This window comes from Oncorhynchus mykiss, chromosome 25 (assembly GCF_013265735.2).
Source record: "Oncorhynchus mykiss isolate Arlee chromosome 25, USDA_OmykA_1.1, whole genome shotgun sequence".
Lineage (NCBI taxonomy): Eukaryota > Metazoa > Chordata > Actinopteri > Salmoniformes > Salmonidae > Oncorhynchus > Oncorhynchus mykiss.
This window is the reverse complement of record NC_048589.1, coordinates 32,269,485-32,292,397: the sequence shown is the minus strand read 5'-3', so window position 1 is coordinate 32,292,397 and position 22,913 is coordinate 32,269,485. Positions and strand designations below refer to the sequence as shown.

At 46.2% G+C, this 22,913-nt stretch overlaps 1 protein-coding gene across 1 annotated transcript; it reads left to right on the top strand.

Moving 5' to 3' along the window:
• The first annotated feature begins 550 nt into the window (after positions 1–550).
• On the top strand, positions 551–17,731 carry LOC118944262 (dentin sialophosphoprotein-like). The gene is made up of 2 exons (XM_036962726.1): positions 551–1,318; positions 16,340–17,731. The coding sequence occupies exons 1-2, from the start codon at positions 551–553 to the stop codon at positions 17,729–17,731; spliced, it is 2,160 nt and encodes a 719-aa protein (XP_036818621.1).
• Positions 17,732–22,913: the final 5,182 nt, after the last annotated feature.

Below are 22,913 nucleotides of genomic sequence, written 5' to 3'. Positions count from 1 at the left end.
TGACTGTCACTATCCTCATCCCCACTGACTGACTCTCACTATCATCATCCCCACTGACTGACTCTCACTATCCTCATCCCCACTGACTGACTCTCACTATCCTCATCCCCACTGACTGACACTAACTATCATCCCCACTGACTGACTGACACTAACTATCATCCCCACTGACTGACTGTCACTATCATCATCCCCACTGACTGACTCTCACTATCATCATCCCCACTGACTGACTCTCACTATCATCATCCCCACTGACTGACTCTCACTATCCTCATCCCCACTGACTGACTCTCACTATCCTCATCCCCACTGACTGACACTAACTATCATCCCCACTGACTGACTGTCACTATTATCATTCCCACTGACTGACTGTCACTATCATCATCCCCACTGACTGACTGTCACTATCATCATCCCCACTGTCTGACTGTCACTATCCTCATCCCCACTGACTGACTGTCACTATCATCAACCCAAATGACTCCCCATCATACCGAAACATCCCCAACTGCCATCTTTAACCCCATCAGGTCTCACTTTCAATATGGTAAACTCAAGCACTGACTCATCACACCGCATCACTCAGCCACCAACACCCCCAAACACCTCCACCCCCACCTCAGACATGCAGCTCCCCAAGCGCCTCCACCATCCTCCCCAACCCCTCTCCATCAACCTCAAACCCAATTTCCCCTGGCCACCACCATCATCTCCAACCCCTCTCCATCAACCTCAAACCCCATCACCCCTGGCCACCACCATCCTTTCCAAACCTCTCCATCAACCTCAAATCCCATCACCCCGGGACACCACCATCATCCCCAAACCCTATCCATCAACCTCAAACCCCATCACCCCTGGCCACCACCATCCTCCCCAACCCTCTCCATTAACCTCAAACCACATCACCCCGGGACACCACCATCCTCCCCAACCCCTCTCCATCAACCTCAAACGCCATCACCCCTGGCCACCACCATCCTCCCCAAACCTCTCCATCAACCTCAAACCCCATCACCCCGGGACACCACCATCCTCCCCAACCCCTCTCCATCAACCTCAAACCCCATCACCCCGGGACACCACCATCCTCCCCAACCCCTCTCCATCAACCTCAAACCCCATCACCCCTGGCCACCACCATCCTCCCCAACCCTCTCCATCAACCTCAAACCCCATCACCCCGGGACACCACCATCATCCCCAACCCTCTCCACGTCAACCTCAAACCCCATCACCCCGGGACACCACCATCCTCCCCAACCCTCTCCACGTCAACCTCCATTCAGGCCAATTCGTTCATCATCCCCAGGTAGGGCCAGGACGATTTCATCAGGTAAAGCTCTTGGACCTTGTTAGAGACTGTAACTAGCATGCATATATACACACACACACAAACACAGAAACGTACACACAGGTGCTTTTTAGTCAGAAAAATGCTGGCCCTTGAAAGCCACATCATCATCACAACACATTGAGGTGAACATAACAATAGAGCTGTATGTCTTTACCGTGAAAGCAGCCAGGCTTCTATTTCAAAACTCCCGCTGTGCTAAACCACTACATGAAAGCAGCCAGGCCTCTATTTCAAAACTCCCGCTGTGCTAAACCATTACTGCCCACCAGATCTATATACTGTATGTTCCAAATGGCACCCTATTCCTTTCATGGTGCACTACTATGACCAAAGCCTTATGGGTCCTGGTCAAAAGTAGTCCACTACATAGGGAATAGGGTGCCATTTGGAACGCATTCCTTAATGCTTTCTTGGCTATTTCAAATGTATTTACAACAGTATGAGAGATCCCACGGAGAATACATGCATGCCACTATCCACACTACTAGCTGTAACTATACACACAAAATAGGAAATTGTTGTTAACAGAATAGGTTCCATCTACACTTCGAAAACACCTTTTAGTTACTACTTATCGTCCACACAATAGAGAGAAAGTATCTCATTTGAAAATCACACATGTCAACGGAAGGGAATAATTTCATTTGTACAGAAAATACCTTAAATTGTCTCAAAATGAAAAGCCCTCAGGCTAGTTATATCAGCATACAATAGACTTTAATCCAATGAAACCCCATCTATATACACACACACTTGCACACGCATGCACACACACAAACACACACACACACACACACACACACACACACACACATAGCTCACAAATTCTTTGTTACCTTATCCTCTGGATAATCTCATTTTTTTTCTTTTTCAAACTTCTTTAGATTCAATTTATTTTTTGTTTGATATCAGTTCCACTGACATGATGTATCACGACCACAGCTAAATGCAGCTACGCAATCAAACGTATTGTAAAATGTATTATTTTCTTTCTTTAACCCGGGGAGCGGAGGGTGTTGGTCTCCTCTTAAGGATCGGCCCCATTTTTTTTTTTAATCGCAAAAAACGACATACCCAAATCTAACTGTCTGTAGCTCAGGCCCTGACGCAAGGATATGCATTTGGGTACCAGTTGAAAGGAAACACTTTGAAGTTTGTGGAAATGTGAAAGGAATGTTGGATACTATAACACATTAGGTCTGGTAGACCTAGATGGCAGCAGTGTATTTGCAAAGTTTTAGACCGATCCAATGAACCATTGTATTGCTGTTCAAAATGTTGCATCAAGACTGCCCAAATGTGCCTAATTTGTTTATTAATAACATTTCATGTTCAAAACTATGCACTCTCCTCAAACAATAGCATGCTATTCTTTCACTCCTGAAGAAGTTTTAACTTACAGTTGGGATGGAGATGATACGTTACTGAGATGGACTACATTTTGTCTTTCATAAGGTTTAACCTTTTACTGCAGTGGGCTAAATCAGGGTCACACGGAGTGTTTATTGGTAGTTTTAAACAAATCTACTTTGAAACAAAAGTTTATACCTCACACACATGGTTATGGGCTTAAAAAAACAAGACACCTGTACCATATCAGATATAGAGTTGAAATCTATTACATTTTGAGTTTGCATCCCAATATTAAACTTTATATACTTCACAGAAGACTGAAATATAACAAAACCATTTGACATAGAAACACCTGATTTTTGATTTTTTTTAAATAGTTTATTAATTATGAAATTATGAAAAATATTAATAATGTTCCACCCATGAGGCCACTAGAGGGCCATTTAGTCATTTGACTGCAGGAAAGGGCTATGTCCCTTCTTTACTTTTTTGAGGCAAAAACGTGTAAATAAATACATTTTAAAGAGGTGGAACAGTGCGCTTGAAAATACTATTTATTTTTGTAATACTTTTTGTTAAATAATAAGCTGGATGGTTATGTGAAACAATAACCTCAGAATGACAACCATAAACATTGTACGGCCTTGCTCTTGCTTGGCCCTGTGCTTTTTAGGGTATCTCAACAATAGAAGACGTCCAAGACCACTCTGTATCTCCAAAGTCAAAGCCTTCATCTCAAATGGCACCCTATTCCCTCTATAGTGCACTACTTTTGAGCAGATCCATATGGGCCTTGGTCTAAAGTAGTGCACTATGTAGTGAATAGGTTGCCTTTTGGGATGCAGTCAAAGAATGATGTAGTTATTTTCTCTTGTACTTCATATGGATGTCTGTGTCCTATAGTCTATTGAGAAAACTGTGAATTTACTTGATAAAATGCCCATCATCAAGGTTTACAGGGCATAATGGCCATATGGTTCATTGTCATGAGAAATGGACAGAATGCCTAGCCGGAGATATTATACTGTGTCAAGATGATGATGAAATAGTTTTAAACATAACTACTACTCTAACCTTCACAGATTTGCATGGCTGTCTTTTCTTTCCCTCTAGTGATTTGGTTCATATTTGATTGATTTGATTACCTTAAGACAGTGACTGTCCAGTTAATTGTTATCCAAATTACCCTTCAACGAAAGATGGCCCATATTGTAAGTCATACAGTTTATCCTCAGAGTTGTGTGCACAAACACCTATACGGGTTTAAAATCGTTCCTCAATAAAAACGCTCCCATTTATCATGTAAAATGCACCATTTCTGCTACTTGGGGATGTAGGAATACCTGAAAGTATGACATTTTGAGGAGAGAATTCCAGATTTCAATGTAGATTTATGCATTGTCTCTATAATGAAGTCTTCAGGACAGAGCAGAGTGGGTAGATAAAGGGCTTGTTTGTATTAGAAATCACTCCCCATCGCAAACACTTCACCCTCTCCTCTATTTTCTCTCCCTCTGAACCCTCTTTTCTGAACACCGTTCCCCACTTAATTGACTTTGCATAAGAGAGACTCTCTAAACTGGGATAATATTGTAGAATGAAACCCCTAAACTTTGCACAGGGAAATTGAGTGACACTAGAAAACCAACATGCACAGGGAGAAGAAAAGCAAAGCAATGCAAACTAAATCTTACCCATGCCCTCTCAACCTAATATCTGTCTGTGTGTCTGCCTGCTACTGTACTTGTGGAAGTCCTAACTAAATAGAAAAGTGTATCAAGCATTGGCATCAACTGCTTTGTAGAATAGCCTATACAATACACATGGATTCATAAAATTATTAACTAGTAATTGATAAAAGTCAAATTTGTCAGATCATCACAATAACTAGGCCTAATCGCCACTTAGGCACCAATGTGGCCAATAAGAACAAGGCTTCAGTAGATCCATAAGTGAAGTGTTGAACACTGAGATTCATGAGGACTGTGTGATCAGTCACGTGCTTCCCTAAGTGTTTCTGTTGTTTTGGGGGGTTTTCTCTAAGTACCCCGGTATTGGATCCAGCTAACCCTCCTTTCCCATTCTGGCACACCGCCTCTCTATCCAGCCCAGCCAATGATTATTTAACCAGGGCCCACATTGTTGATTTTATTATATAAGTCAATAATCTTTTTCATTCCCAAGATTTGTCTAATCTTCCTAATTACAAATTAGAATTCTCCACATAACAGTCCTAGATTTCCAAATGAAGACCTTGGCTTCCTGGGGATGGTAAATCAGCCTGGCTGGCTAATACCTCTGTGGAGTGCCTGATGCACAACAGATTTTTCTCCTCCTTTCCTCCCTTCTCTCCTCCTCCTCCTCCCTTCTCTCCTCCTCCTCCTCCCTTCTCTCCTCCTCCTCCTCTCTACTCCCTCTTTCCTCCCTTCTCTCCTCCTCCTCCTCCCTTCTCTCCTCCTCCTCTTCTCTCCTCCTCCTCCTCCTCCTCTCTCCTCCTCCTCCTCCTCCTCTCTCCTCCCTTATCTCCTCCTCCTCCCTTCTCTCCTCCTCCTCCTCTCTACTCCCTTCTCTCCTCCTCCTCCCTTCTCTCCTCCTCCTCCTCTCTCCTCCTCCTCCTCCCCTCTCCTCCTCCTCCCTTCTCTCCTCCTCCTCCCTTCTCTCCTCTCTCCTCCTCCTCCTCCCTTCTCTCCTCCTCCTCCTCCTCCTCCTCCCTTCTCTCCTCCTCCTCCTCCTCCTCCCTTCTCTCCTCCTCCTCCTCCCTTCTCTCCTCCTCCTCCTCTCTACTCCCTCTTTCCTCCCTTGTATCCTTCTTCTGTGATTATCCCCCTCAATTGTCCGCTTCACAAAAAAGGGGAAATAAGGAAGAGAGGGAGAGGAAAAAGGAAAAACACATCAAGGAGACTCCAGCGTTGGCTTGCTCATCTCTCTCTGGCTCACACACTCATACTCACGCACACACAGTCTCTATGCATCTCTCTCACACACACATACTCTCTCTCTCACACACACACACACACACACACACACACACACACACACACACACACACACACACACACACACACACACACACACGTTGGCCTTGGTGGGTTGTGATCAGCAGCATTAATAACAATTAGTGTTGTAAGTGTTGAGGTGGGGCTGAGCCTTTTCCACTGTCTCCTACCATCAGCCACCAGGCAGCTATGAGGCATCTTTGAGGCTGGGCTTCATGGGAGAATATTGGCCCTGAGTCACTGAACATCATTAGGTGGCGTCGGCGTGAAAGAGCTTCAATTAGCCCAAAAACAGACATGGAGGTGAGAACTGTCCAAATGTTGGGGGAGAGACAGAGAGTGTTTCTCGATATGCATTCTACCTCCACACTCTCATGCTACGAATGCACTCTCCGACCATATTCTATTGAGTATGTTCTTGTGTGAGAAGCACTCGCACTCCCGCTACTGTATTACCTCATGCTGCATCTCCCTATTCACTGAACCTTCTTCCAGCCAGGACAAAGGCAACAATAGATGAAACACGATATGCACAAAGCAAACTATTTACTTCATGATAATCAGCTAGATACAGTATGTGAATAGTAATAATAATCTAGCAAGCCAGCTAGTTAAACAGGCAAAAATGACCTAAAACTAATGTTACGCAAGGTACATTTTTCATGGGTAGCTAAGAACGGAAAACGGAGTCAAACCGACCTCCCGTGCTCCAATTTACGTGCTCAGAGCATTTTGAGAAAACACAGACATTACGCTACCTAGCTAGCTAACAGATCAAGGATGGCTTACTAAAGTTATCTAGAATGCAGAAGTAGTTATCAAACACTCTAAATTAATCAGAAACTGACATTTCTATCAGGAACATTTGTGATGTTTAACTTTCCAAATTTTCCTTTTCCAAATGTGTATATTTCCGGTACATGATGTAATGGAATAAAAAATGTAAAACAGATATTTTACTAATTCAATTAAATAAAAATGACATATTGCTCAACCTCTTTGTCACGAGTCCGACCGAGGGTGTTTCCCTTTCCCGGGCAGGTGGCGCTCGGCGGTCGTCGTCACCGGCCTATTAGCTGCCACTGATTGTTTTTCCTTCCCCTCCTTGTATGTTTAGTGGTAGCACCTGTGAATGTGTAATTAGTTTGTCTTTATTAGACAGCCGGCCCGCCTGGTTGTTGTGCGGGATTATTTCATTGTAAACCTTCGGCTCTGTGGTATAGGCACGTTGTGTCCCATTTGTACATTTTGATTCCCTGTGTTTTGGGAACGTAACGTTTTTGTGAGCACCCTGTGGTGCATTGGTGCGATTAAAGGACGCGCAGCATTGAACTCTCTGTCTCCTGCATTTGACTCCACACCCACGACACCCGGAGCATTACAGAATCCCGCACCTATCAAATTGATGGAGTCAGCAGGAGCAGCAGCCAACCCTCTCCCATCGATGGAGGAACGGGTTCTCCACCACACCACCGTCCTTCATCGGATCGGATCCGCGATGGATCAAGTGATGGAGAGAATGGACAGATGGGAGAGGAGTGGGCTCCTCTCTCCACCTTCGGCACCCACGGTTCCGGACTCCCCATCTCCCGACTCCAGCACCCTCCGTCTGACGCTACCGAGGGCTTATGATGGAGCGGCGGCGGGTTGCCAGGGGTTTCTGCTCCAGCTGGAGCTATACCTGGCCACCGTCAGACCCACACCCTCAGGAGAAGAGAGGGTGAGTGTCCTCATCTCCTGCCTCACGGGTCGTGCCCTGGAATGGGCGAACGCGGTCTGGAATGGTCCAGACTCAGCGCGGGAGCACTACCCAGAGTTTTCCCGTCGCTTCCGCGCCGTGTTTGATCACCCTCTAGATGGCCGAGCGGCGGCAGAACGACTATTTCACCTCAGGCAGGAGAGGAGGAGCGCCCAGGATTACGCGCTGGAGTTCCGGACCTTGGCAGCCGGATCTGGGTGGAACGACAGGGCTCTCATGGACCACTACAGGTGTAGTCTCCGAGAGGATGTCCGCCGGGAGTTAGCGTGTCGGGACACCACTCTGTCACTGGATCAGCTGATTGACATGTCCATTCGACTGGATAATCTGCTGGCTGCCCGCGGGCGTTCAGAGAGGGTCCTGTGCGTTCCACCACCCAGCCCCTCCGCTCCCATTCCGATGGAGTTGGGAGGGGCTGCGCCGAGGGGTACCGGAGGAGGAGGCCTTCCCTGCACCAACTGTGGTCGGAGAGGACACACGTCTGATCGGTGCTGGGGGGGTCCGTCTGGGAGTAGAGATGGCAGGCGGAACGCTTCTCGGTCACCCCAGGTGAGTCAGCATCAAACTCACCCAGAACCCCCTGTTGGCCACATGTTTGTCTTAACTTTTTTCCTTCGCTTTTTTCCCTCTTCCCAGCATAGGGCGCTCGTCGATTCAGGCGCAGCTGGGAACTTTATGGATCGCGGACTCGCCCTTAAGTTAGGGGTTCCGCTGGTGCCGATAGATTCTCCTTTCCCCGTGCACTCCCTAGATAGCCGGCCATTAGGGTCAGGGATGGTCAGGGAGACCACGGTCCCACTGGACATGGTGACGCAGGGGAATCATAGGGAGCGTATCAGTTTCTTTATTATTGACTCGCCTGCGTTTCCAGTGGTGCTGGGGACTCCCTGGCTGGCCCGGCACAATCCTAAAATTTTGTGGAAACAGGGGGTTCTCCAGGGGTGGTCAGAGGAGTGTTCTGGAAGGTGTTTGGGAGTTTCCATCGGTGCCACGTCGGTGGAGAGTCCAGACCAGGGTTCCACGGTGTGCATTCCCCCCGAGTATGCCGATTTGGCAATCGCTTTCAGTAAAGTGAAAGCGACTAAATTACCACCTTATCGACCGGGAAGGGATTGTACGATAGATCTCCAGGTAGACGCTGCGCTTCCCAAGAGTCACGTGTACCCGCTGTCCCAGGAGGAGACGTTGGCAATGGAGACATATGTCACGGAGGCGCTGGGACAGGGGTACATTCGGTCCTCCATTTCACCCGTCTCCTCAAGTTTCTTTTTTGTGAGGAAAAAGGAGGGAGGCTTGCGTCCGTGTATCGATTATAGAGGTCTAAATGCCATCACAGTGGGGTATAGTTACCCTCTACCTCTCATCGCTACGGCGGTGGAATCGTTCCACGGAGCGCAGTTCTTCACAAAACTGGATCTCAGGAGCGCGTATAGTTTGGTGCGTATTCGGAAGGGAGACGAGTGGAAAACCGCATTTAGTACTACATCAGGCCACTATGAGTACCTCGTCATGCCGTATGGGTTAAAGAATGCTCCAGCCGTTTTCCAATCCTTTGTAGACGAGATTCTCAGGGACATGTGCGGGCAGGGAGTGGTGGCTTATATCGATGACATTCTGATCTACTCGGCCACTCACACCGCGCATGTGTCTCTGGTGCGCAAGGTGCTTGGTAGACTGCTGGAGCATGACCTATACGTCAAGGCTGAGAAATGCGTGTTCTCTAAACGAGCCGTCTCTTTTCTGGGATATCGCATTTCCACCTCGGGGGTAGTGATGGAGGGTGACCGCATTAGGGCCGTGCGTAATTGGCCGACTCCGACCACGGTAAAGGAGGTGCAGCGTTTTCTGGGTTTTGCCAACTACTACCGGAGGTTTATCCGGGGTTTTGGCCAGGTAGCGGCTCCCATCACCTCACTGCTGAAGGGGGGCCCGGTGCGTTTGCAGTGGTCAGCAGAGGCGGACGGAGCATTCAACAAGTTGAAGGCGCTGTTTACTGATGCGCCCGTGTTGGCGCATCCGGACCCCTCTCTAGCATTCATAGTGGAGGTGGACGCGTCCGAGGCTGGGGTGGGTGCCGTGCTATCACAGCGCTCGGGTACGCCACCAAAACTCCGACCCTGCGCTTTCTTCTCAAGGAAGCTCAGCCCAGCGGAGCGTAACTGTGATGTGGGGGACCGGGAGTTGCTAGCGGTGGTTAGAGCTCTGAAGGTGTGGAGACACTGGCTTGAGGGGGCTAAACACCCCTTTCTCATCTGGACCGACCACCAGAATCTGGAGTATATTCGGGCAGCTAGGAGACTTAACCCACGTCAGGCAAGGTGGGCCATGTTCTTCACCCGGTTCCGATTTACTTTGTCTTATAGACCGGGCTCCCAGAACGTGAAGGCTGACGCACTGTCCCGCCTTTATGACACGGAGGATGGGTCCACCGAACCTACTCCCATCCTTCCCGCATCGAAGCTGGTAGCCCCAGTGGTATGGGAGGTGGACTCGGACATCGAGCGGGCGTTACGGGCTGAACCCGCGCCTTCTCAGTGTCCAGCGGGGCGAAGGTACGTGCCGCTTGGTGTTCGGGACAAACTGATTCGGTGGGCTCACGTTCTACCCTCCTCGGGTCACCCTGGGGTGACGAGGACAGTGGGGAGCCTTCAGGGGAGGTATTGGTGGCCTACGTTGGCTAAGGACGTTAAGGGTTATGTCTCCTCCTGTTCAGTGTGCGCTCAGAGTAAGGCTCCTAGGCACCTTCCTAGAGGGAAGCTACAACCCCTCCCTGTTCCACAGCGGCCATGGTCACATCTGTCCATAGATTTCCTAACCGATCTCCCGCCGTCTCAGGGGAACACCACGGTTCTGGTGATTGTGGATCGGTTCTCTAAGTCCTGCCGTCTCCTCCCGTTGCCCGGTATCCCTACAGCCCTACAGACTGCGGAGGCGTTATTCACCCATGTCTTCCGGCACTACGGGGTGCCGGAGGACATCGTTTCTGATCGGGGCCCCCAATTCACGTCCCGGGTATGGAGAGCGTTCATGGAACGTTTGGGGGTCTCTGTCAGCCTGACCTCCGGTTATCACCCCGAGAGTAATGGGCAGGTGGAGAGAGTGAACCAGGAGGTGGGTAGGTTTCTGCGGTCGTATTGCCAGGATCGGCCAGGGGAGTGGGCACGATACATTCCCTGGGCTGAAATGGCTCAGAACTCACTACGCCACTCCTCTACTAACGTGTCCCCTTTTCAGTGTGTGTTGGGGTACCAGCCGGTCCTGGCACCATGGCATCCGAGCCAGACCGAGGCTCCTGCGGTGGAGGAATGGGTACAGCGCTCCAAGGAGACCTGGAGGGCCGTCCAGGAATCTCTACGACAAGCGAGTGGACGGCAGAAGAGGAGTGCTGACCGCCACCGCAGTGAGGCCCCCGTGTTTGTACCGGGGGACAGGGTCTGGCTCTCGACCCGAAACCTACCTCTCCGCTTGCCCTGCCGGAAGCTGGGTCCGCAGTGTGTAGGGCCCTTTAAAGTCCTGAGGAGGATAAACGAGGTGTGTTATCGATTACAACTCCCTTCCTATTATCGTATTAACCCCTCGTTTCATGTGTCTCTCCTCAGGCCGGTGGTAGCTGGTCCCCTGCAGGACAGTGAGGTACCGGAGGTCCCCCCCCCCCCCGCTGGACATCGAGGGGTCCCCGGCGTACACGATCCGGGCCATTCTGGACTCAAGACGCCGGGTGAGGGGCCTGCAGTACCTCGTGGACTGGGAGGGGTACGGTCCGGAGGAGAGGTGCTGGGTACCGGTGGGGGACATCTTGGATCCCTCCATGTTGAGGGATTTCCATCGCCTCCATCCGGATCGTCCTGCCCCTCGTCCTCCGGGGCGACCTCGAGGCCGGTGTCGGCGCGCTGCGGGAGCCATGCGTCAGGGGGGGGGTACTGTCACGAGTCCGACCGAGGGTGTTTCCCTTTCCCGGGCAGGTGGCGCTCGGCGGTCGTCGTCACCGGCCTATTAGCTGCCACTGATTGTTTTTCCTTCCCCTCCTTGTATGTTGAGTGGTAGCACCTGTGAATGTGTAATTAGTTTGTCTTTATTAGACAGCCGGCCCGCCTGGTTGTTGTGCGGGATTATTTCATTGTAAACCTTCGGCTCTGTGGTATAGGCACGTTGTGTCCCATTTGTACATTTTGATTCCCTGTGTTTTGGGAACGTAACGTTTTTGTGAGCACCCTGTGGTGCATTGGTGCGATTAAAGGACGCGCAGCATTGAACTCTCTGTCTCCTGCATTTGACTCCACACCCACGACACCCGGAGCATTACACTCTTTAGGTGGTCTGTAAGTTGTCAATGAAACCAATGTTTAAATATAGCGTGGTGATTGGACATGTTTGTCCAAAAGCTGACGTGGTGTTTGGCTAGTACAGTGCCTTCAGAAAGCATTCATACCCCTTGACTTATTCCACATTTTGTTGTGTTCCTGCACAAATTCAAAGTGGATTACATGTATTGTTTTTTCTCACCCATCTACAGACAAAACCCCATAATGACAAAGTGAAACATGTTTTTAGAAATGTTTGCAAATTTATTGAAAATGAAATACAGAAATACTGTATCTCGTTTACATAAGTCTTCAGTCCCCTGAGTCAATACTTTGTAGAAGCATCTACAGCTGTGAGTGTTTCTGGGTAATTCTCTAAGAGCTTTCCACACTGGATTGTGCTACATTTTCCGATTATTATTTTGAAAAATGTTCTTCAAGTGCTATCAAATTTGTTGTTGATCATTGCTAGACAACCATTTGCAGGTATTGCAATAGATTTTTAGGTAGATTTAAGCCACCCAGGGAACATTCACAGTATTCTTGGTAAGCAACTCCAGTGTAGATTTGGCACTGTGTTTTAGGTTATTGTCCTGCTGAAAGGTGAATTCATCTCCCAGTGTCTAGTGGAAAGCAGACTGAACTAGGTTTTCCTCTAGGATTTTGCCTCTAATCCATTTATTTGATATCCTGAAAAACTCCCCAGTCCTTCACGATTACAACCATACCCATAACATGATACAGCTACCACTATGCTTGAAAATATAGAGAGTTGTACTCAGTAATGTGTTGTATTGTATTTGCCCCAAACATAACACTTTGTATTCATGACAAAAAGTTGATTGCTTTGCCACAATTTTTGTGGTATTACATTAGTGCCTTGTTGCAAACAGGATGTATGTTTTGGAATACTTTTATTCTGTACAGTCTTTCTTATTTTTCCTTTGTTAATTATGTTAGTTTTGTGGAATAACTTCAATGTTGTTGATCCATCCTCAGTTTTCTCCTATCACAGCCATTAAACTCTGTAACTGTTTTAAAGTCACCATTGGCCTCATGGTGAAATCCCTGAGCAGTTTCCTTCCTCTCCGGCAACTGTGTTAGGAAAGACGCCTGTATCTTTGTCGTGACTGGGTGTATTGATACGCCAGCCAAAGTGTCATTAATAGTCACCATAGTAAAAGGGATGTTCAATGTCTGCTTTTTTATATACCCATCTACCATTAGGTGCCCTTCTTTGCGAGGCATTGGAAAACCTCCCTGGTCTTTGTGGTTGAATCTGTGTTTGAAATTCACTGCTTGACTGAGGGACCTTACAGGTGTCAAATACAGTTTTCAACAGGTGGCAAATACAGTATGTGTGGGGTACAGAGATGAGGTAGTCATTCAAAAATCATGTTAAATACTATTATTGCACACAGAGTGAGTTCATGTAACTTATTATGTGACTTGTTTTACTCCTGAATTATTTAGGCTTACCATAACAAAGGGGTTGAACCCTTATTGACTAAAGACATTTCAGCTTTACATTTTTTATTCATTTGTAAAAATGTCTAAAAACATGAATCCACTTTGACATTATGGGGTATTGCGTGTAGGCCAGTGACAAAACATCTCAATTGAATCAATTATACATTCAGGCTGTGACACAAAAAAAAGTGGAAAAAGTCAAGGGGTGTGAAAACTCTATTTGCCACCTTCTAATCAGACGGTGTTAAGAGTTACATTGTCATGGGTATGAGCAATGTTCCCCATCCTCACTACCTGCTCAGCCAGTGAGACAAACAACTCACATCTCTGCTCTTGAAGCCTGAGAGAGGGAAGATGAAAAAAAGAAACGCTCTCTCTCATCTCCAACTTTCATCCCTTCATTCCTTCCTTGGTACTACTAGGTCCCTCCTCAAATCCAAAGTTGATGGCAACAAGGGTAGAAATAAACAGATTTGAAAAAGCAATTAACATTTCCCTAAAGCTCAGAAGCTGATTTGCATTTGATTCCAAGATCATGTTTTATTTATCAGTAATGACAACCAATCAGAAGAGAAATGAATCAATGAAGGCGCTAGCAGGAGCAATATCCGGCCATCTGGGGGTCGCGCTTGTCCCTCCGCCCCTGGCACACACACACATGCACCCACATACACACACACACAACTCCCAATCCAACCCACACCACACACACACACTCCTGTGCCACCCCCCATGCCCAACTACCCACTACCCCCTTCCCCTCTTGCGCTGGGCTTGTCATAGGCCCATATTTAGGTGACTGATTTTTTTCCCATTGAGCTCTAAGGAACTCCATATGGCCTGGATCAAAGGTGTTGCTGGGTGCATGGTTCTGCTTTATTGCCAGCCGCTGCTGTTAATTAGAAAACAAGATCAGAGGCAGTATTAAAATCCAATTAAATTGATATGAACAGATTGCCAAGTGATGTTCGCTAATGTATAATTGAGCACCATGCAAATTTCAGTGGCTGCCTTTTGTTTTTTCGTGTCCCTCTGTCTATCTCTCTCGTACAGAATGTGCAATGGAGCTTGAATGTTGTTTTCTTCCTCTTCCTGTTTTTTCTTCCTCTTCCTGTTTTTTCTTCCTCTTCCTCTTCCTGTTTTTTCTTCCTCTTCCTGTTTTTTCTTCCTCTTCCTGTTTTTTCTTCCTCTTCCTGTTTTTTCTTCCTGTTTTTTCTTCCTCTTCCTGTTTTTTCTTCCTCTTTTTCTTCCTGTTCTCCGGCTAAAGGTAAACAAGTAAATGCCAGGAGACGGAGGTATTACTTTCATTAGTTAAGTTACATTGATATCCTACACATCTTGCACTTGTGCTCAGGAGCGCCGAGGAGAAGGAGAAGGGCGGGCAGGAGGCTGCAGTATGTATCCCAAGATCCTCTGCTTCCCTGGCAGAGAGAGGGGGGTGAAGGAGGGGGGATGGGGGGATGCCGGCGCATAGAGACCGTTAGTACGCCTGCTTGTCTCGACACGCTTGCTGGAAATGTGTGGAAGGGCCAGGCATCAAAAATGTTTGTTGAGCTGAGGAAGGGCCAGGCATCAGAATAATCAGTCAGATTTTAGATCCATACTATAAATGTGTGATATTGTGAGTTCCTTAGCGACCATAGGAATATATTTAAAAAGGAAATTGCTCTGTTCAGATAGAGATATTTTAATTTATATTGTATAAAATAACAGTACAGTAGTTATGTCATGGGCTTACTCGCCGACAGCCTGATCTCATCAACGTCTTTAGTTAAAACAGGTCACCCAGGTTACAGGATTGGACACATTTCGGATTAGGGATTATATTCGGGTAATATAAAGCACAGCCCCAAATGTCATATATTACATATTCAGACAAATAAACATCAATGGTCAAACACTGCTTTAGCTGACCCTAAACCAGTCAGTCCAGAGGCCTACCCAGCAGACGTCAGGTTTCTGTGTTGTGTTGAGGCTTGTGACACATCTGGTTTGAACATTTTGATCATTCAGCGGACTCTCTTATACATAGTGATTTACAGTCAGTGCATTCAACTAAGGTAGGGAAGACAACCACATTAGACACCTGAAACCTGAATATCGAAGATGTGTCTGTTGAAGTCGGACTGAAACAATGCTGCCTTATTTACACTCTAATAGGGTGTGTGCATGGGCGGATTGGCCATTTGGCAATTCTGGCAAATGCCAGATGGGCCGGACAATCCTTTTGTTGGGTGGTCTGGTCCTGTTAAGATTTGTTCAAATTCTTTTTGCGAAATTTCTCTTTCATAATAATATATTTCAGCATTTGCCAGATCAGTGGGGAATGGCCGCCCCCTACCAAGATGGGCTGGCCTGGTTTTCTGATAGGCTGAGCTGAGCTCATGCAGAAATGCACATTCAAAGTCAAACGAGCATTAGCAGAGCTGTTCTGACTCTCTGTCATCAGTGAGCCAAGATCATGGATAAGCTTTAAAAAATTACAGGTGCTACCGAAAAAGGTTCTTGAGGCCACATTGCTAGTTTATGAGCTGTAGTAATGAGTGACTGTGGTGTCAGATTACATTATATAGCCACTGCCACTGGAGGCTGGAAAGTCCCACCTATTTCCCACCTGTTTCCTTCGCTGAAAGGCCCATTACTTCTTGGCAGAAAGATACGCATACTGTCAATCAAAGCACAATGCTGGAAATCAATCCGCATCAACATTAACTAGTCCCGGTATCATTCTATGAGAAACACAGAAGTTTTATATTGAATTCAATAGAATAAAGCAAAGAGAGGGAGAGAGACAGAGATACTGCCAGTTCTTTAACGTAGCTATTGGCTGTATTATGCAGACAAAACATGAATTAAGCGTCTATTGACGCTCCCGTGCGTCAAACTAAGTAAAGTAATAAACATATACCTATCAAAATCTGTCAGTTTAAATTAGAGATATTTTTTGCCTGTGCTGCATCTCACATCCACCGATGAGACATTCACTGATGAGACATTCACTGATGAGACATTCACTGATGAGACATCCACCGATGAGACATTCACTGATGAGACATTCACCGATGAGACATAAACCGATGAGACATTCACCGATGAGACATTCACTGATGAGACATTCACTGATGAGACATCCACCGATGAGACATTCACTGATGAGACATCCACCGATGAGACATTAACTGATGAGATATTCACTGATGAGACATCAACCGATGAGAGATTCACTGATGAGACATTCACTGATGAGACATCCACCGATGAGACATTCACCGATGAGACATTCACCGATGAGACATTCACTGATGAGACATTCACTAATGAGACATTCACTGATGAGACATTCACTGATGAGACATTCACTGATGAGACATCCAACGATGAGACATTCACTGATGAGACATCAACCGATGAGAGATTCACTGATGAGACATTCACTGATGAGACATCCACTGATGAGACCGATGAGACATTCACCGATGAGACATCCACCGATGAGACATCCACCGATGAGACATTCACCGATGAGACATTCACTGATGAGACATCCACTGATGAGACCGATGAGACATTCACCGATGAGACATTCACCGATGAGACATTCACCGATGAGACATTCACTGATGAGACATCCACCGATGAGACATCCACCGATGAGACATTCACCGATGAGACATTCACTGATGAGACATCCACCGATGAGACATCCACCGATGAGACATTCACCGATGAGACATTCACCGATGAGACATTCACTGATGAGACATCCACCGATGAGACATCCACCGATGAGACATTCACTGATGAGACATCCACCGATGAGACATCCACCGATGAGACATCCACCGATGAGACATCCACCGATGAGACATTCACCGATGAGGCATCCACTGATGAGACATCCACTGATGAGACCGATGAGACATCCACCGATGAGACATCCACCGATGAGACATCCACCGATGAGACATTCACCGATGAGACATTCACTGATGAGACATCCACTGATGAGACCGATGAGACATTCACCGATGAGACATCCACCGATGAGACATTCACCGATGAGACATCCACCGATGAGACATCCACCGATGAGACATTCACCGATGAGACATTCACTGATGAGACATTCACCAATGAGACATCCACCGATGAGACATCCACCGATGAGACATTCACCGATGAGACATTCACTGATGAGACATTCACCAATGAGACATCCACTGATGAGACATCCACTGATGAGACATCCACTGATGAGACCGATGAGACATCCACCGATGATACATCCACCGATGAGACATTCACCGATGAGGCATCCACCGATGAGACATTCACCGATGAGACATTCACCGATGAGACATTCACAGATGAGACATTCACCGATGAGGCATTCACCGATGAGACATTCACTGATGAGACATTCACTGATGAGACATTCACCGATGAGGCATCCACCGATGAGACATTCCGAAAATCAGTCTTCTCATGAAAACGTCTGCAGCGTCCATAGCTCTACGACCCCCACAAATGTCACGGGACTCATCTGAAGGTAACCCATATAAATGAATGGGGGTACGGAGGTAGTAAATAAGGGGGTAAACATGTGTCCTATTTCCTGAACTTTCTTATCTCCTAGATATAGGACAGAAACTTCAAAACATTATTCATTATGATTTTTGGGGGGACCGTCTATTTTGCAGTCCCTAATCTAAAGTGAGTGCTATTTATACTTTATAAATACTTTATACATTTCTGAGTGACCAGTGTAATTTCTCACAAAAACATGGGAATGCCATTGGTAGACATTATTGCAGTACCTGGTAAAACAAACAGGCTGTCACATTCTGACCTTAGTTCCTTTGTTATGTCGTTGTTTTAGTTTGGTCAGGGCGTGAGTTGGGGTGGGTAGTCTATGTTCTTTTTTCTATGTTGTGGTTTTGTGTTTGGCCTGGTATGGTTCTCAATCAGAGGCAGGTGTTGTTCGTTGTCTCTGATTGAGAATCATACTTAGGTAGCTTTTTCCCAGCTGTGTTTTGTGGGTGATTATTTCCTGTTTAGTGTTTTTTTCATTCATCTTACGGGACTGTTCGTTTGTCGTTTGTTGTTTTGTTCAGTGTTCAGTTATTTTATTAAAAACATGAACACTTACCACGCTGCGCTTTGGTCCTCACCTTCTTCCACCACAGACGATCATTACACAAGCACACAACACAGAATGTTTAATGAACTATATATGAGAGAATGAACGAGTGCCAAGAGTGGCTACTTTGAAGAATGTCAAATGTAAAATATATTTAGGTTACTACTGTACAATATTCCATATCTGTTGTTTCATAGTGTTGATGTCTTCACTATTATTCTACAGTGTATAGAACTTGGTAAAAAATTAATAAAACCCTTGAATGAGTAGGTGTGTCCAAACTTTTGACTTGTACTGTATACATGTGTGAATAACTAGCTTAGTAACATTTACAAATGTGGGAGTAATGATTAATAAATGGAGAGCAAACAGTTTGAAATTCCTTATAAATGCTATATAAATGGTTTATTATGGACCCTTAAAACAAAGAGTTACCCTAGGAGATTGCTGGGCCCAGCACAGGTCCCCTGGTCTTCTGGTCCCAGTGATGCTTGGCTTAGCACAGCGTTTCCCAAACTCGGTCCTAGGGACCCCAAGGGGTATACATTTTGGTTTTTCCCCTAGCACTACACAGCTGATTAAAATAATCCAAGCTTGATAATGAGTTCATTATTTTCAATCAGCTGTGCTGTGCTAGAGCAAAAAACAAAATGTGCACCCCTTGGAGTCCCCAGGACTGAGTTTGGGAAACGCTGGCATAGCAGCACAGACAGCTGCTTCTGCTGCAGTCAAATGCAATGGAGAAAAGAAGAAAACAGAGAGGCCTCCGACTTAGCATGAATTTTTGTCCCAGTCCGCCCGGCGTGCGTGCTTGCTTGGGTCTCTAAACAAGCAAAGTGAATCCTTGGCTATTTACAGCACACCTTCCCCACCATCAGTTCCAGCTTCAGGTGTGACTTTCACATCATCTGACAAATAGAGTCCTGCCGCGGGATCTGAATCACATTGCCTACCCAGCTGTACTGTAATCCACAGCCACAGCAATCCCAACTCAATAACTCCTCCTGGCTGACATTGAACAAGCACTGTTTCTAATTATTGAATAACCTCAATCACATGCATTGTTGACTTCTCCACCATTTGAACCACAGAAACAGACAAAGTGAACAGTGGTTATAGATGAGGGGGCATAATGGTAAACTAGGCTATGAGTGACTGCGATCTCTCTCCAAACAACCCCTAATCAGACGCCATGATCCCAATATCCTGCTCCTTGTCGTGTTGTATGGGAGGAAGGGCGCCGGAACGTTTTCCCGAACGCTAGGAACGTCATAGACACAAACACAGATATATATATATATATATACGTATATATATATATAGAGAGAGAGAGAGAGAGAGAGAGAGAGAGAGAGAGAGAGAGAGAGAGAGAGAGAGAGAGAGAGAGAGAGAGAGAGAGAGAGAGGGGACAAGTGGGTGCAGCTGGTGGCCTTTGTCTCTTCCTGTCCCTCCTCCACGACTCCCAACTGAAAGGTCCTCGGAATTCTGTGTGACACGCCGGGATAAAATTCCCGCTAAAAGCCGTTCCTATATAATGACATGCTAATGTCATTGTAAGGAAATAAAAGTGGAGAGATCGGAAATTGCGCCAATTCTCCACCGTAAATGGGGTGGCAGAATAGGGGGGAGATATTCCCCTCTTTTTATTGAACAGTGATAAAAACCTCAATAAATCCCAATAAAAGGGGATGTGAGATGTGTGAGGAGGATGGAGGATGGAGGGTGGATGGGGGTGTAGGGTGCTGTAAGAATGTGCCGGTTGGGTGGGGTTGGGTTGGGGAGGGGAGAGAAATTAGGATAGAGGGTGGTTAGGTGGGGTGGGGTTGGGTTGGGTTGGGGAGGATAGTGGAGAGCAGTTAGGATGGAGGGTGGTTAGGTGGGAGTGGGGAGGGGAGGGGAGTTAGGATGGAGGGTGGTTAGGTGGGTGTGGTTGAGGGGGAGGGGAGGGGAGAGCAGTTAGGATGGAGGGTGGTTAGGTGGGTGTGGGGAGGGGGAGGGGGAGGTGAGGGGAGGTGAAAGCAAAGGGGTCGGATGCAGATTTTTGAGGTCTGTGTGAAAAGATTAAGCCTATTCTCTGTGATTTAGGTTGCAGCCCATAGTCCAACAAAGGTTTACAGTCTAGTCCTTTCCTTTGTCCTCTTCACATGTTTCTTAGATGTCAAATTGGAGTTCAAAATGACGCCGAGATACCTGAAGTTAGACACAACTTTCAGCTGGTTGGGAAGAATCAATGGATTTCTTAGAGAAGTACATACAAACATACAAACAGTCTAGTCAATATTTAAATGCAGGCAAGAATTAATCATTCATTTAGAAATATGTACCATAGCTTCTTTTAACTTGTTAACAACTGGTTCATTATGTTTTAAGTGTACATACAGAGCTTACAAGCATGTTAACTTGTGGGCAAGCAAGTGGGAGATAATTTATATAGATGGTAAACAGAAGGGGGCCTTATATTGACTCTTGTGGGACCTCAATGTTATGTATATAATCTATGTCTATAGGGCAGCAGCCTCTAAAGTGCAGGGTTGCATAAGCGTGTGGAAGCCGGCCAGTGATGGCAATTTAACATTCTGATGGCCTTGAGAAGGAAGCTGTTTTTCATTCTCTCGGTCCCAGCTTTGATGCACCTGTACTGACCGCTCCTTCTGGATGATATGAGAGTGAACAGGCATTGGCTCGAGTGGTTGATGTCCTTTGTCGTGTCTTTGGCTATGCTGAATTAGGAGATATGACATGCAGGAATTGGCAGGCATTGAAATATAAAATAATTTCAATGTAATTCATATTATCTAATTAAGCTACTCAGGTAAATAATTAACTAGAAAGTCGGGGCACCACGAAATACTGTTTATAGAGCTGTTATCTTCCGAATAAACTCTTAAAGACCTGGTAATCTTTTATGTCAGTAGCAGTCAATATTTAATCCTCACTTTATTCAGTCTAATCTGAAAGTTGTAAATTCTTGGTTATCTTCACGAACCCTGGCTAACAAGTTGAATCAGCAATATCAAATGTATTTATTTACTAAATACCTAACTAATCACACAGAATTACATATACACAGAATGAATAATACATTGATGGACCTGGTGAACGGAGCCGATATAGCGGCTGGTTACACAATGAAAAGGGGGAGGGGGTTTGAGTGAAAGAGCGGGAAGACTGAGGAATAAAGGGAGAAGCTATGCTATTGTAAATACAGTATCTTATGCATTCTAAATTACCACCCATTTGAAAAAGGTGTCCTATAGGTGTCCTATAGGGCCGGTAGTTTGCCGCCAGTAATGTGTTGGGCAGACCGCACCACCCTCTGGAGAGCACTGCTGTTGCAAGCAGTGCAGTTGCTGTACCAGATGGTGATACTTTCCGTCAGGATGCTCTCAATTATGCATCTGTAAAAGTTTGTGAGCCTCCTTACGTTGAAGAGGCGCTGTTGCGCCTTCTTCACCACACTGTCCTATCGATGTGGATGGGGGCATGCTCCCTCTGTTGTTTCCTGAACTCCACGATCAGCTCCTTTGTTTTGTTGATGTGGAATGAGAGGCTATTTTCCAGGCACCACTCTCCCAGGGCCCTCACTTCCTCCCTGTAGGCTGTCTCGTCATTGTTGGTAATCAGGCCTACTACTATTGCTTCGTCTGCAAACTTGATGATTGAGTTGGAGGCGTGCGTAAACAGGGAGTACAGGAGGGGGCTGAGCTCACACCCTTGTGGGGCCCCTGTGTTGAGGATCAGCGAAGTGGAGGTGTTGTTTCCTACCTTCACTACCTGTGGGCGACCCGTCAGGAAGTCCAGGACCAAGTTGCACAGGGCTGGGTTCAGACCCAGGACCCGAGCTTAAAGATAAGCTTGGAGGGTGCTAAGGTGTTGAATGCTGAGCTATAGTCAATGAACAGCATTCTTATGAAGGTATACCTTTTGTCCAGATGGGATAGGGCAGTGTGTAGTGCCTAATATTGACCCTTGTGGGACCCCAATGTTATAGTAAAGAGAGTTCGACTGAGTGCCCCCCAAACAAAACTTTTGACTTTTGTTTGTCAGATAGGAATACATCCAACTAATAACTTCAGTGGACACATTAAGGGTGGATATTTTGGATAGCTGGACCTCATCATTCACAGTATCAAAGGCCTTTTTAAGATCTAAAAAGACCACCTACATCCAGTTTAGATTTAATGCACTCCAGAAAATAACAATTGGCTGTTTGAGTAGAATGGTTAGTTGTGAACCCAAATTGCATTTGATGGGTGGAGTTGCCCTGAATGAGGTGATCAGTCAGATGATCAACTACCCATCTTTCAGCTACTTTTGATAGCACTGGAAGAATGCTTATACTGTAGCTCAGACATTTTCCACCAGTGTTGGTTCACCAGATTTTAAAACAGGTATCATTGCAGCAGTGATACTTGTTTTAAAATCAGACAAAACCATATTTGATGGATAGACTAACTAGATGTACAACAGGGGCAATCAGAGAAAACTTAGTCCAGACAAATACATCCTTTATTCAAGAGCTCCTGAAGAA

Bases quoted from the DNA above. Each gene is read 5' to 3' on its own strand.
- LOC118944262 (XM_036962726.1), top strand. From the start codon at position 551: ATGGTAAACTCAAGCACTGACTCATCACACCGCATCACTCAGCCACCA. The intron at 1,319-16,339 runs GTAGGGCCAGGA...TTCACCGATGAG, and splicing joins AATTCGTTCATCATCCCCAG to ACATTCACTGATGAGACATT.